At 35.0% G+C, this 16,346-nt stretch overlaps 1 protein-coding gene across 3 annotated transcripts in view; it reads right to left on the bottom strand.

Annotated features, from left to right (window-relative positions):
* The window catches only part of LOC138821327 (cytoplasmic dynein 2 heavy chain 1), a 168,949-nt gene that overhangs the window by 39,790 nt on the left and 112,813 nt on the right, over positions 1 to 16,346 (bottom strand). For all 3 annotated transcript variants that reach the window (XM_070013461.1, XM_070013463.1, XM_070013462.1), the window contains 6 exons: positions 15,637 to 15,768; positions 14,636 to 14,708; positions 8,628 to 8,788; positions 7,226 to 7,351; positions 3,346 to 3,456; positions 1,325 to 1,480 (listed from right to left, as the gene is read on the bottom strand). In XM_070013461.1, coding sequence (XP_069869562.1) covers positions 1,325 to 1,480; positions 3,346 to 3,456; positions 7,226 to 7,351; positions 8,628 to 8,788; positions 14,636 to 14,708; positions 15,637 to 15,768 — 759 coding nt within the window. The remainder of the gene's footprint in view (positions 1 to 1,324; positions 1,481 to 3,345; positions 3,457 to 7,225; positions 7,352 to 8,627; positions 8,789 to 14,635; positions 14,709 to 15,636; positions 15,769 to 16,346) is intronic.

Below are 16,346 nucleotides of genomic sequence, written 5' to 3'. Positions count from 1 at the left end.
AGCACTCTTATCACTAAACCTTACCTCCAGCCCAAGGTAATTTTAAAGTAAAATGTAGTCAACAAAATCTTATGGAGTGTCTGATAAGTACCAGGCCCTATTTGGGCCAATGACAATTCAGCAACAGTAAGAATCTGCTCTTAAGAAGCCTATATTCTAGAAATGGATCCAGAGTACATGACTTTCCCATCACTTTTTGGAGATACATAAGTAGGCAGGTCAAATGAGTAGTTGAATATCCAAACTCAAACCCAAAAGAAGTAAACTGAGCTAGGAATATAAATTAGAGAGCCAGTAGCATTTTGAATCATTAAAGAAAGCGTGTAATCAGTATTAAGTTATGAAATATTTAGGAATTAAGGGCCTGAGTGGTAAAATTTAAAAACAAATGTTTTAACCAAAGCTTCTACCCAGTCAAAGTCTGTCTAGGTTCAGAACCGATTTCTTCCTTTGACCTGTAGGTGAAGTAGAGACAGTAGCTAAAGGGAGGACAAGACAAGGAGAGAATGAGGAAACAGTTTCCCAGCAGAAACAGACAAAGTTGAAAAATTAAGGATGGAAAAAAATCTAAAGAGGGGACAAAGATCCAATTTATGGCTGAAAAGGGCTTGTGGACTAAATGGGGTATTAGCACCAGCTAAGGCTGCCACAACAACAGAAAAATGGAGGTCTAGATCTTTTGGGTAGATTCATACTGAAAAGACAGCCAGCGTAACTGAAGAATAAATAAGAGTAGACCAAGGCTGAGAAGGGGCTGAAGAGATAGATCTTTCCTTTGGGGTCATAATTTGCATAGTTTTCCCAAGTACAACAGAAAGTAATGAACTAATCAAACTCACAGAAAGACAAGTCTGGCTGCTGAATGCAAATTGGAGGAAGCACAGTCAGAAGGTAAGCTCACAAAGCAGTCCCAGTGAGAGAAGACTAGGCTTGGGAAAATGGAGAAGAGGACACAGGTAGTAGACATAAGTAGATAATGGATCAAGTCAGAAATTCACAGAAATACATTTAAAAAAAAACTCCTAGGATTCTAGTTCTAGAAAGTAGATGGATATCAATGCTTTTTACAGAGGAGACATTACAGAAAAGGGTCCAAGGATTCAGTTTTTGAAGTCTGAGATGTCTATGTATAGAAGTGCTAGACTGGATATTTACCTTGGGTCACAGGTTGTTTTAACATTTTATTTCAGTGAAATGTGAAATAGATAACTATATGCAGTCCAGAAGATTAGTACAAAAACTATATGCAGTCCAGAAGATTAGTACAAAAAGCTGAGTTAGATACACAAATCTATTAACATTAGCCACATTATAATTGTATTACCTGTGGAATATAATTTCTTCTTTCTTGACACGCAGCATGAAACCATGCAAAACTAAAAAGAGCATGAGCTCGGTGTATGTTGTCTTTTTTGCTAATTTGCTCAGGAGTCCAAGACTCATAAGTACGCATTAAATTCTTCTTCAAACCTGGAGGTGACTAAAGAAATTAACAGCTTTCTTATTGCCTAACAGGCACAAATGAGTTTGTATTTGAAATATTTGAGAACATATGTTGATAGGGTATCTAAATTGAAGGTTGACTTCAATTAGTTACTTGGAAGTGTACAAATATAAAATGTTTTAAATACATAAATAAAATTTTGTAACTTCAAAAATATTCTTCCGTGTGAAGCAGACGTAGCACGTGAGATGATTAAAAGAATTCCATGAGAGATGGTGGGGGAATACAGTCATGATAACCAATGTACCTATGTGAAAATGAAAGCAAGTAACTTGAGGGGATGGACAGGGTTAGAATAAATGAAAATGAGTGACACTGATCATAAATTGACATGTTGAGTTGAAGTTGACATTGAGATTTTACCTACTAAAAGATAACTTTTCAAAATTTCAATAGTTAGAAAAAAAGCACAGTAAAGCCCTCAAAGAGAATTTTAAAGGAAAAAAAATGGTTTACATTTGTCTGCTAACCATAATTAAAAGTTTTAAAAGTAAAATCTTATTTCCAAAATAGTTTCTCATGTGAGCAGAAAATAATTCAAGTTCATACTTTAAGAATACTGACTACTGCATACTGAGCAGACTTTTTCATTAATATTTTTTTGTTAAAACTAAGAATATTCTATTAAACCTAATCTTTAAGAATAAAGTTTGTTTATTAAACACTTAAAAATTATCATAAACTATGCCAAATTTTCACAGCAGAACTTAACAAAGCATGACACATTGGAAACTAAACAATCACCACAAAATCTTGAAGAGAAGTGGTCACCTATGTACAATGCACTATTCCTAATAGCCAAAAATTGAGGACCTAGAAGTTCATCAAGGGAAGGAGATAAGGAAGAAGGGAAGGAGGAAAGGAAGGATGGTATATACATATAATGTAACATTACTCAGTCTGAAAGTTAAATTCCTAGCTAGAGATGGGATTCAAGTAGTAGACCAACTGTGTAGCAAATGTGAGTCCTGTAGTTTAACCTCATTTCTGCCCCACCCTCAAAAGGGGATGAGCAAGGATATTGAGCTAAGTGAAATAAGTTAGTCACAAAAAACCAGACACTGAACGAGTGTACTAAATGAGTCAAACTCTGTAAAACAGTAGAAAGGTGGTTGCCAGAGGCTAGAGAGAGGGAAAAGGAAAAATGTGGAACTGGGGAACCTTGATGATTTTCTCAATTATTTGGATATAAACCAAGATTGGAATTTCTGGCTCATATACTAGCTCTTTTTTTTTTAACTTTCTGAAGTATGTGTATACTATTTTTCCATAATACTTGCTGCCATATTTTATTTTATTTTATTTTTGGGTCTGGTCTTGGGGCCTGAACTCTGGGCCTGGGCGCTGTCCCTCAGCTCCTCAGCTCAAGGCTAGCGCTCTACCACTTGAGCCACAGCCTCACTTCCAGCTTTTTTCTTTTTGCTTATGTGGTGCTGAGGAATCGAACCCAGGGCCTCAGGCGTGCAAGGAAGCACTCTACCACTGAACCACCTTCCCAGCCCCTTGCTGCCATATTTTATATTTCACTAACAGTACTCAGTAGAATAGGATCTTAATTCCAGAGGATAAATAGTTCCAAGGAATCTGTTACATAACAAAGTTGTTCAGAAGGTAAATTTTATGTTATTTATTTTTATCACATTAAATCAAAGAGGTAAATAAGAAATACTTTTAAAATACGTGTGAAGCTTTATATCATTTACATTATTAATTACACCTTATTTAAGTATAAAAGGAAGTTTTTACAGGTTCAGTATATGTAATTACTTATAAAGTTTTGGAGAGCATGATCAGATCATTGTTGTTATATAACAAGTGATATACATTTCAAAACTTCTCACCTCATAGGTTATCTTCAAACTTGACTGCAGTAAGATAGGAGTAAAGCTGGGATGAACTTCTGCAGTGAGCCAAAGACGAAAGGTATCTTTAGGTTGAAGAGTATTCAATTCCTGGTTGACAAAACCAAAATTAAATCTAGTTAAATACATACATTTCCCTTTTAACAATCTATTATGAAAAATCATATCTTACTAAAATTTCTGTGAAATTCTGAAACATCAATTCTTTGCTTTAAATGTTTAGCTTCTCTATTACCAGCTTAGTGTGATGAATGTAGGATGAAAAAGCCTACAATGCAGTGCAATGCAGTGCATACAGGTAGCCTTGTTCACTTAAAAAAGAGTAAACAGAGACAGGTGCCCAAGGCTCAGGCCTGTAATCCTAGCCACTCAGGAAGCTGAGGATCACAGTTCAAAGCTCACCTGGGCAGAAAAGTCTGTGAGACTCTTATCTCCAATTAACTACCAGAACACCAGAAGTGGCACTGTGGCTCAAGTGGTAGAGCGTTTGCTTGCTTTGAGCTGAAGAGCTCAGGGTCAGCGCCCAGGCCCAGAGATCAAGCCCTTCGACTGACCAAAAAAAACAACAACAAAAAACAGTAAAAGTACATTTACTCCCTTAGTATAATGGATAACAACTTGGTCCTGCAAGTCGTTCCACTCTATAAAATCCAGACCTTGTCTTTGTTGTTTATTTGCTTTGTGACCTTAGTCTCAATGACTTACACCAACTCTAAGCACCTTAGACTTAACCCTTATTGCATCCTTGATATGTTTGTTAGGCTACCATTGCTATATGTAAATCACCAACTACCTTAGGCCTTCAAATTCTGTTATTATTTATGCTTCTAAGAAATTATATAATGATATTAATTCCCTTCTTGACAATTTTTCATAGTACCTATGTCTTGTCCCATAAACTGGGAATTTCACAACACAGATTCATCTACCTGTGACCCTGACAATGTATGTTTTAGCCATCTGCTCAGATTTTTATGCCTCAGTATTTGTACACAGCATGATCACTCTGCTCCATTATTTTCTTGGGAACCAGATAAATTCTTACTTATGTCAAAATACAATTTAATCTCTACTTTCCTACAAAAAAATTCAAGAATCACTAGTTTATACTAGTGATTCTTGCTAGTTTATACATTCTTATTTGTAGTGTACATCATGCTTCAATATACTTATTTACTAATGTGGTCTGTTTCCTTTGATATGTCTCTAAAGAGCAGGTACAACCAGCATCTAGCATTTGGCTTATTACTGTTTACTCAAGTATCAATAGAGTGAATATATGAAATATAGCTGATAGCTATTAAAATAGTATAATATATTCTATGTCTGACACAAATTGCCACTATTAATATGTAAAATGTAGATGTGAGATGACAAAAGAATATTAAAATAATGACTATAAAAGCATTGTGCTACTGGGTGCTAGTGCTCATATCTGTAATCCTAACTACTCAGGATGCTGAGATCTGACAACTGTAGTTCAAAATCAGCCTGGAAAGCCCAAGAGACTCCTATCTCCAATTAAACACCAAAAAACTTGGAAGTGTAGTTATGGCTTAAGGGGTAAAATGCTGGCCCTGAGCAAAAGAGCTCAGGGACAGGGTGCAAGTCCTGAGTTCATGCCTCAGAACTGGAACAAAATGAAACAAAAATTGTGAATCAATTTATACTTCATAACTTTAAAATATAAAGTTTATATGAAAATTTGCCTTTAACTAACATATCTAAAAATTTTTAATTAAAATTTTTAAATAAAAACAACACATCTGTGATTTGGTTGGGTATACAATAAACATAAATTTATATCAAAAGAGTTCATATAGACTTTCCAAAAGAAAAAAAAGTTTAACATTTTTTTAATATAATGTATTCTATGTTCCAAAATTAAAACTTAATTATAATTACATTTTACAAAGATTAGTGTCTATCACTCAACCATAGGTGAAAGCAGGCTACAACTACTTATCCTTTAGGTTTTAAGACATATGAGTCATTACACACAAATTTCATTTTATACCATTACTGACTTTTACAGAAAACAGTAGAAGGCCGGGCATCGGTGACTCACACCTATAATCCTAGCTACTCAGGAGGCTGAGATCTAAAGATCACAGTTCAAAGCCAGCCCGGGCAGGAAACTCCGTGAGACTTATATCTCCAATAAACCACTTTGAAAACTGGAAGTGGCAGTGTGACTCAAGTGGTAGAGCTCTCACCTTGAGCTGAAGAGCTGAGGGATAGTGCCCAGGCCCAGAACCCCATGACTGACGAGAAAGAAAGAAAGAAAGAAAAGAAAGAAAAGAAAGAAAGAAAGAAAGAAAGAAAGAAAGAAAGAAAGAAAGAAAGAAAGAAAGAAAGAAAGAAAGAAAGAAAGAAAGAAAGAAAGAAAGAAAGAAAGAAAAGAAAGAAAGACAGAAAGAAAGAAAGAAAGAAAGAAAGAAAGAAAGAAAGAAAGAAAGAAAGAAAGAAAGAAAGAAAGAAAAGAAAGAAAGACAGAAAGAAAGAAAGAAAGAAAGAAAGAAAGAAAGAAAGAAAGAAAGAGAGAAAGAGAGAAAGAGAGAAAGAGAAAGAGAAAGAGAGAAAGAGAGAAAGGAAGGAAGGAAGGAAGGAAGGAAGGAAGGAAGGAAAAGAAGGAAGGAAGGAAGGAAGGAAGGAAAGAAAGAAAGAAAGGAAGGAAGAAAGGAAGCTATAGAATTATATGACTATTCCTATATACCTCAGTTCCAAAATCTATTTAACTACAAATAATATAACATTATGGTCCATTGAGCCATCTATTTAATCATTAATTTATTCTGAGATTTAATGATTATCTTCTTTGTGCAAGATTCTGTAGTTGCCAATTTATTACAACTGCACAAATTTTCAACAACTCACAACTAGGCTAGGACCACCCTCAATCTACTCTATTCTGTTTGATCCTCTTTGCCATGCTACTTTTGCCCATTTACTTACTAACCCCTACAGAAGATTTCCTCTGGCTAAGTCCCAGGGTAAAATTTCCAAACTAGGGCTATAGATGTAGCTCAAGTAGTTAAGCACTATACCTTAGCAAGCAGGATGTCGCAGTTCAAACCCCAGTAAGGTTCAAAACAAAAACGAAACTATCTCTGTTGAGTTCTTGAGGTATTTTGTAGCCTCGCCTCCTCCAGTCACCTATCTCCCACTTTCCACCATCCAGTTCAATCCAAGACACCACATTATTCTGAGAGGCATGTGCATCTCTAACCTATCTACTTTTGTTGCTAGTATTAGCCTGAGATCCTTTCTTCCTTTACACTTAGCTGAATTACATTCAGCCTTCCAGCACTATCTGGTCTTTGGTTGTAATCCTTACCCAAGACCAATTCATCTTTCTTAAATGAGCAGCAAACTTAATCCCAGATTTGCATTCAAAGTCTACCCAGCAATTGTTCTGTTGTATGGTTACTTTCCTCCTGGGGCCAGTGGGCTACATGAAATGACTTCATTAGTTTACATTCCACTTCTTCAGCCTTAGGAATGTGTGGTTCCCTGACTCCCTTTCCTTTCCATATAGGTAACAGAACATGAGCACAGAGCAATGGTTTAACAAGATCTTTTAGAATCCTCTATGCATCTTCTATTTTTCTTCTGGAAAAGTCTTCTAGGATTTCCCATAAATTTTGATTAATAAATTCTTGAGTTTGTTCATACACCCTGAAAAAAGATTCTGAGACTTTCTAGTAAAAGATCTATCATTTGGCACAGATATATTTATTTTAGAAAAAAAAAGCTTTTGTTTAAATAATATTAAAAATAGTTAAGTATACATTTTAATATTGATGTTCTTTAGTGATTTCTGAATTGATACAAATGTACCACATTTATCTGAATCTACCTTTTCTAGAACTGGTAGCCAAGATACCACAAGATGCAAGTTCTTCAAACAGAGCCAATCTCCATTTCGGGCACATTCTTTTAGCATTTGAATTGCTAAATCAGCTTGACCTTGACCCATAGCAACCTACAAACACAAAAAATAAAGTGAAACAAAAAATATCTGTAATATTCTAATATATACATTGTAAGCATTTTAATAATGATTGACAAACCTCCATAGCTGTCTTTAATAACAATAATCTGTAAACCTTTATGATCAGCTTTTTAATGAAGAAAAACCAAAATAATTTCAGGAGTTACATCATCTTCTCCAGGAACATTAAATAATGTTTATATGCTTAGTTTAGTCTCCCTGCTAAAGTTACTGTTGACAGGTACAACCTATGGAAAAGGTTCACTGCCTTACGACTGACAACTATTTTCCTAAATAGACAAATGTACTATGATAATGACTCATTAGGAAGCAGCTCTAAGTAAGTCAGAGAAAAACCTGCACAGCTTCCCAACTGCCATGTTATTTTGCTGTCTTCTATTTACATTATTCCTTGTAAACCTCTTACTTTCCAAGTTTTGGTTGTATGTATTAAGGTTTTAAAATCAATAACTAAATTCCTAATGAAAAAGATTTATGCACTTGCTAAGAATAAACTAATAAATTTAATTTTCAAAATTCACATGTAAATTGCCTTGGAAAAAAGGGGGCTATCAGAACAGAAGAAAGCTTCTACCTTAAGAGGAAATAGAGTATCACACTGGATAAATCTAATTCACAATATTTATGTGTCTTTTCCAATTTAGATCAAGAAATTGCAAGTAAACATTACTGTGATTTATTAAAAGCAACCAAATAAATCTTTTAAAGTCATTCTTAAAAGTTTAAGCAAATATATTAGTTTCCAATTGCTGCCCTAACAAGCTACCGCAAATTTAATGCCTTAAGTCAAACTATTTCAGACTTCTGGAGGTCAGAATTTACACAGATTTAAAATCAAAGTACCAAATTTGAAAATAGTAGCTCTATCATTCATGTGCATCCTGGAAACTGTTTACTATTCCTTTGTGGTCCCTTAGTTCATCTTCTTTTCCTCTCTGACTTCTACCTCCATCTTCACATTGTATACTTTCATTCTCAAGTCTTGTCTCCCTCTTATAAAGGTGCTGTGGCCCACCTGGATGAGCCACCTCAATCATCCAGGGAAATTTCTCCATCACTAGATCCTTAACTTTGTCTGCACAGGTCCTTTCACCATGGAAGATAGCATCCTCACAATGACTGGAGAGTAGAACAAGTACCATCAGGCGATCATTTGGCTTGACACACAAAGTGCTCACTTCACTAACAGGACCTAGTGTGGCAGCAATAGGAGCAGGACAAAAACCACCAAGCAGTCTGCACCCACCTGGTGATAACACTCTGCACTTCTTTCAGCATTAGCAAGTTCTTGAAGCTCCTGAGAAGGGTCAGCTCCCGGGGAAATAATGATCAAAATGGGCTCGATTTCTAGTGTTTCTTTGTACAAACGTTTGAGATTCAGAGGAAGTGGGGACAACTCTTTCAATCCTTAAAATATATATATTTAAAAAGTAAACAGCATCATACATCATTTTATTTAAAACAATTACAAGGTGTATAATAGAGAATGCTTGTGTAAACTATATAACCTCACATATTAAATATGTTTTCACCTTAAAATCCACAACTAACTAATGTTTACTGAATGCTTCAGACAGGCATTTCTATAAATGCTTTTCATGTGTGATATCATCTGACAGGCTATCAGTATCCAGATTACCACATTTAAGAGCTGAAGGAATATACAGCCAACATTGCCTCAATGTACAAAATTCTCTTTCCTGTAAAAGATTGAACCTGTCCATCTATATGGATGATATATACATCTCACTAATACAATTTATATGACTCTTGTGCTTTCTTTGTGGGAAATCAGACTCTAAATCATCTGAGTAAACAAATTTACTTTCATGATACTGGCTAATAGATCATTTCACACACTAGTCAGAGAAAATTAAAAATATGCCTAGTTTAGAGACAAAAATACATGACAGTTTATATTTGTTGGCTGAATGACCTTATAAAAATCACTAAAAAACACAGTGCCTTAGAATTCTCACTTGTAAAACAGGAATGAATCAATCCACAGTTTGAGGTCAAAATACACTAGAGTAAATGGCAATAAAATGGCAATAAATTCCACTTCATCATCACATATTCTTATTCTAAAAATATTTAATAAAGTCAATTTATCTGCTAAGCCATACAACCTTGAAAAGCACATACTATGTTCATTTTATGTGTATAAGAAAATACTCCAAGCTGAATGTGTCCTACCAAAGGATGCCCAGCTGCTGTAAGTTGTAGTTAAATGTGATTCATCTGTGCCTCTTCTACTCTGCTGCCTTTCCCCAACTACAAAGTCCTAGTCAATATAGCTCTCCTGTTTTACTGAAATATCTTCTGCTAAAACTTGAATGTTTCCCCATTAATGTATTTAATAAAAAGTTGAATAAAGCTGATTTCAATGAAAAGTTTCAAACATACAATTTTGAATTTAACTTGAAAATTACACAAATGTTTAAAGGAAAGTCCTGGAGACTCTAATATCCAGCAGAGTGATTACTCAGGCTAAAAAGACTTCCATTTGCCCTCCCAAAGTAGAAACAAAGCCAGGCACCAGGACTCATGCCTGTAATCCTTGCTACTTGGAGGCTGAGATCTGGGAATTGTGGTTCAAAGACATCCCAGACAAGAAAGTCCGTGAGACTCTTATCTCCCAATTAACTACTCAAAAGCTGAAAATGGAGCTGTGATTCAAGATGGTAGAGTGCCAGCTTTGAGCACAAAAGCTCAGGGACAGTGTCCAGGCCCTGGTTCAAGCCCTAGAACTGTTAAAACAAAACAAAAACCCTGGAAATGAAGAGAACGGGTCTCAAATTTTTGACTGAGGTCAGCCTTGGACTGTGATTCACCTTCCTATGCACCTCCTACACAGCTAGGATTCGTCATAAGACTGTATAAAGGCATCGGGTGTAGAAAGTTACCTTTTCTTTGTTGGAGAGAAAAGGCAACTGCAAAAATATGTAACACAAATATCAATAAAAGAAAAGCCAGTAACCACTAGTTAACCCAATATACATCCACCAATTAAATGAGAAACTACTTAAAAATGGAAAAATAACTGGAAATAATGAAAAATGTCAAACATTTTGTGGTACACAACAAATGTCTTATGATGTGTCCCTGAGGCCTTACTAACTCTGGAACATAAATGTTTGTGAAATCAGGGCTATTTTCCTAGCTGGTTCTCCCTACTTCAATTTTTGCTTTGTTTTCAATCTCTTCTCAGATTTCTTTAAAACCGGGTAATCACATGTCTTTGGCACAGTCTTTAAAGTCTTCTCAAAACAGACTAAAATTCAGATTCCTTCTCCAGGATTACAAACCCTACAGGGCATGCCCTTGTACACTTCTCATCTTGCTCACTGTGCTTCAGTGTGCAAACAGCCCTTGGACTCGTGCACCATCTGTTTCTATATTTTCCATTCTTTTTGCTTTCAGAAGATGGCTACTCTATCATTCAGGTGTTAAAATTATAAATTCACATTTTCAGGCAAATTTTATGGGCTACCTGGTCAGTTCTAACATATCAATCAGCCCTGAACTCTGGGCCTGGGCGCTATTCCTCAGCTCTTCAGCTCAAGGCTTGTACTCTACCACTTGAGCCACAGTGCCACTTCCAGCTTCTTCTGCTTATGTGGTGCTGAGGAATCGAACCCCGGGCATCATGCATGCAAGGTAAGCACTCTACCACTGAGCCACCTTCCCAGCCCCATTTTTACATTTTCTGTATAGCACCTTTCACTGTTTGGTTTGTATCGATTCATCTATATACTTACAATTTCTCATAATGACTCAAGCAAGTTTAAATAAAAACCTAACAATTTGGGGGAATTCTTAATTACTTATCATCTATCCACTTGCCTAGTTTTTCTAAAATTATGGTCTGAATGCCCATTGCCCATGACCTTTTCATTTTATTGATCTTATAGCTTGACCCTCTACCAAGTCAGTCTTGGGAATAACTCTATTTCATCTCCAGGTCAAATGACTTTTTAGGCTTAAAGCACTAACTGCTAATCTCATGATATTCAAATTTTATTCAAATACTTTGAAAGGTTAACATACTTCTGAAACCATATTATTTCCAAGCAAAAATGAATGACTTTGTATTTGACCAAACAGTTTTAGTAATGAAGAATTTATGTAAACAATTGGGATTTTATTATATACCTATGTTTTAAAATTTCAAATTGCTAGAAAATAAGTATTTCTCAAATTTTAGAGATTTAATTTTAAATGCAATTTCCCAAGCATCATTCATGTGGAGAAATTCTCATTAAGCTTTAAGAATCTTTGTTGTAATCTATAAACTTTTAAATGACAGCTTATAAAGATTGTTTATGAAAAACATTTTGAAGACAGAAGTCAGTAGACCAATCCTAAAAACTTTTAGGCATAAAACAGTATGGAGGTTCCTCAAAAAACTCCACATAGAGATTCCCTATAACCCAGCAATCCCACTTTTGGGCATTTAAATGATCACAAAGACCATACTAAAGCTACCAGCACAACTATGTTTATTGCAGCATTATTTACCATAGCTAAGATCTGGAACCAACCCAGATGCCCCAGTAGATGAATGGATCAAGAAAATGTGGTATATATACACAATGGAATTCTATGCCTCGAGGCATCAGAAAGAATGACATTGCCCCATTTGTTAGGAAATGGAAAGACTTGGAAAAAATTATATTAAGTGAAGTAAGCCAGGCCCAAAGAAACATAGGCCCCATGGTTTCCCCTATTTGTAATAACTAGTGTATGTCTGAGACAAGCAGAAATGGTCAGATAAGTTGATGTTAGGCGAAGATAAGGACTCAAATGTTTCTTCTTTCTTGCTATTGTTTCTAACATATTTATAAGATATTTCTTTGTTGCTTTGTATGTCCCTCTCCCACGATAAAACCCCTGCTTTCACTGTATTTGATGTTGGTATAATTTGTGGAGGGGAAGGGAAAAAACAAAATGTTTAAATAGGGATACAGGTGGACCCATTGCAACAATGAGATGTACAAGTCGTTATGTCGAAAATTAACTTTACAACTTTAGCCAGGGGTTAGGGGGGCTATGCGGGAGGCGGGGAGCGGGGGGCAGGATATGGGAAGGGATAGGAAGGGGAAACAAAGGAGGAGGCAACAATGCTTGATAAGAAATGTACTCATTATCTTGCCCATGTAATTGTTAACTCCTCTGTATGGTATTTTCATAATAAAAAATTTAAAAAAAAACTTTTAGGCATGCATACAAAAGTACAGCTATATACTGGAAAAATCTCCACATATTACTACTATTGTGCTTTTAAAGCATTGACAAGCGCAAATGTTATGGTTTGTGTAATTCTCACTTAATTGTGACTTCAAAGGAAAGGTACCGGATATTATGTTCTGTGGATTGAGGTATCAAAAACATCAAGAGACATGGTTCCCATAAGATCTTACAGAGACCCAGAAACCAGAAACCTGTGTGGTTCTGCACCAAAATGTTTTTGAATCAAACAACTTTTCCCATCTCTCATGCCCATCCTTTCTTAATGGTACATAAAACTTGCTTTTGTCACTCAAACTATACTGTAAAGTCTGGGTCCAAGAGTAAGGAAGGACCTGAGGAAATGTGCACTTATTTTCTACTGATACTTTAAAACAACATTAAGCAGGAGCTTAATGAGGTAAGAGTATAGAAGCTAATACACAGAGGGTACTCAAACTAGTCTCTGGCAAATAGCACCATTTAAGTCTTTGCTATGATACTGTCTTTATGAACATTCAAGTTTAAATGAAAGAAGCTAATAGAATAATTTCCCTAAACAATACAATGCTATTATACTAACAGGAGAATGATTATTCACTTCTTTGAAAATTTTCAGAAATATTTATAGAGGGCCTATCTTTTCAACCTTATAAAACTCTGTGCTACCTTGTTTATATGAGATATTATGATTTATAGAAAAGTTGCACAATTGATACAATACTTTTTCTTGGTTTTAATGTATGTGAGAACTAAGAAAATTTCTATATAAAACTCTACATATAAAAAAATAGAAATGAAGGATTTCAATGGAAAAAAAGAATTGTCATAGTCTATTTTACAATGCCAGACTTATCATTTTCAACATAGGTATAAATCTGTGATTTACTAATGGTAAAGATCCACTCTTCCATGCCTATGTGATAAGTTGGACTAAGGATGTAGCTCAGTGGTAGAGCATTTGCCTTCAAGATGCTTAAAGCTCTAGGCTTGATCCTTAGCACTGATGTCATTGTCACTGAGACAGTCCAAAATATTAGAAGAGTGTACCCAAGTATATAAGACTTACCTGAGACACAGCAATAATGTAAAATAAATCTTGATTCTGATAAAAAAAATCCACTATTCTGGATAAATCTATGATTAAAGTAAAATTATTTCCATACTCTTTCCAAAAACAGGTTTTCTAAATGTCTCTTGCAAAAATATATTTCTAGATGGGTGATAACTTCTTAATTCTTCATGCTTACAACATTATCTGAAAGACTTAACAAAACTTTACCATGAAATTTATGATCTAAAAGGCAAATTAATTTTCAATTTTCTGTTTTAGACATGCCAAAAATTACTCATTTTGAAGGCTTTATTTCCCAAGACTATGTTATCTGTGAATATATTTTACCTAAATTGTCTAATTTTTCATGAAGTATGACTACAAGTAGCCCTTAAGAGTGTACACATTTGGCACAAACATCTGGTTGTCTTGTGTTCACTATGGGCAAATATCTATAACATTTTCTTTTTTTGGTCGGTCGTGGGGCTTGAACTCTGAGCTTGGGCGCTGTCCCTGAGCTCTGCAGCTCAAGGCAAGCGCTCTACTGCTTCAGCCACAGTGCCACTGCCAGTTTTTTTTTTTTTTCCTAGTGGTTTATTGGAGATAAGAGTCTCACGGACTTTCCTGCCCAGGCTGGTTTGAACCACGATCCTCAGATATCAGCCTCCTGAGTAGCTAGGATTACAGGGCGTGAGCCACTAGCGCCCGGCTTCTATGACATTTTCATAACAAAATAATTCTCAAAATCTCAAAACACCTTATTAAATATAGAATGTCAATTATGTTTGAAATTGAATTCAACATAACATATAGTTATGTACAATAGAGAATTATTATTCTAAACTAGGAATGACAAAAAGAATGCAAAAGGATTTTAAAACATTTCTACATTAAAATAAGCGTAAATTAATGTAAATTAAAAGCCAGCACCTCAGGCTTGTAGAGTAGCTCTTGGAAAGTACTGTACTTACCCAGAGTTTTACATGCAAATAGAGCCATAGCACTTTGCAGTCTGTCTGGTCTCAGAGCCTGTACCACAAGAACCTTAAAATAAACAGAATTTTTAAAGTAATAAACTTCCCACAACTGCTTTAACTAAAGAACAGTTAACATTATCAGGGTGAACAAATATTTATTGATATGGGTGAGTACATCATTATTCTACAGTCATTACTATCCTTCAAATAGTAAGAGATATCTTAGGCATCTCTTTAATGTCCAAAATATTACCAAAACCTACTTGTTTCCTTAACTCTGTTATCTAAGACAAGTATGGGATTAGCCATCTCTTCAAGATCCTTTAAGAGGCTAAATGGCAAGAGAAAATTACAGTGCACAGTCAAAGCTTTTCCAGCTACAGTGAATGAAGGCTGAATAATCCTGCCTAAAATCTTCAAATCACTATTTCTATGTTGTCTGTATACTTACATATCTTAGATATTTCCATTGTTATTTCTAAGTATTTCACTATTCTTTTTTTTTAACGCATATTTGGTAAAACAGAATTCATTATATAAGAAAACAGAAAAAAGTCAGATCTCAAAACAGCCACCAAAGAAGAAAGATTATTTCTTGGACCTTCAATTTCTTGAGAATTCTCCTACCTTGAACTTTTTAGCCTTTCAAAAAATTGAGTGAATCAACCATTAGATTTCTTCATTAATTTTGAAATTAAATAAAAATATCATTTTAATAGTACATACTTTTGTTAGATGTAACTCTAAAAGGTGAGTGAAAAATGTGCATCATTTGCTTTGTAGTTGCTTTCTAAAAGACATTGTAACTACTGTAAGATTTCATTTGGAACAGAGGCAAGAGAAAATAAGGAAGGCTACAGGTAGAGATACCCACTCAGAAGTTTTGCCAGTGACATGTCCAGGTAAAGTGGTGAAAGCAGAAGGCCCTTATACCACTGAAGGCAAAACTTCCCATTTAAATGTCTTCTGAACACAAGAAAAACACTGAATCTTACCTGCTGAAATAAGGAAACTTTCTTTACAAGAATAGATGGAAACTCTTGTTCACATGTTGAATTATGATAATAAGTTCGCCAAAGAGCTACATCTTCCAAGCAGAGAGTCTGATAAAAACTGGGGAGGGCAATCTGAAACATAAAAATAACCACAGATAATGAACCCACAAGTCATTATGTATATATTTTAATAAGGACAGCAAAAGCAAATGACAACCAATTTTTCATAGGTGCTCGTTTTCTACTTTATGTTTACTTGTCTAATCATTTCTAGGTTAGAAGTAGGGTGGTAGATTCATCAGATATTAAAAACAGTATTAAGTAAAATCATTCCAAATAGTACTAAATCGATCAGTAATCATAAGAAATCTTAATGTAAATTCCTTTGTGTACAACTCTTTAAAGACAATTTTTAAAGTATCTTATTTTAAAAGAGAAAAATCTTCCCTCCACATAAAAAAAAAACATTTTTACTTTGCTATCGCCATCTTGTGGAGAGAAAAAGAACTACTGGCACTAAAACCAAGAATAGATTTTAGTGACTGCTACAGTAGAGTTGTATGTTCAAATGCAAAGAGGTCAAATTTGATATCAACAAGGACTTTCTCTATCTGATATGGCTTCCCAGGCTCTACTGAGCTCTTTAAAATTACTCTTTAACCTTATGTTTCACGTCCTTCTCTCAGAACCCAGTTTTAGCAAGAAACTTG

The sequence above is a fragment of the Dipodomys merriami genome, unplaced genomic scaffold, assembly GCF_024711535.1.
Source record: "Dipodomys merriami isolate MVZ:Mamm:240054 unplaced genomic scaffold, mDipMer1.0.p SCAF_91, whole genome shotgun sequence".
NCBI classification, from domain to species: Eukaryota; Metazoa; Chordata; class Mammalia; order Rodentia; family Heteromyidae; genus Dipodomys; species Dipodomys merriami.
The sequence above is the reverse complement of the archived record's forward strand: the minus strand, read 5'-3'. Positions and strand labels throughout refer to the sequence as shown.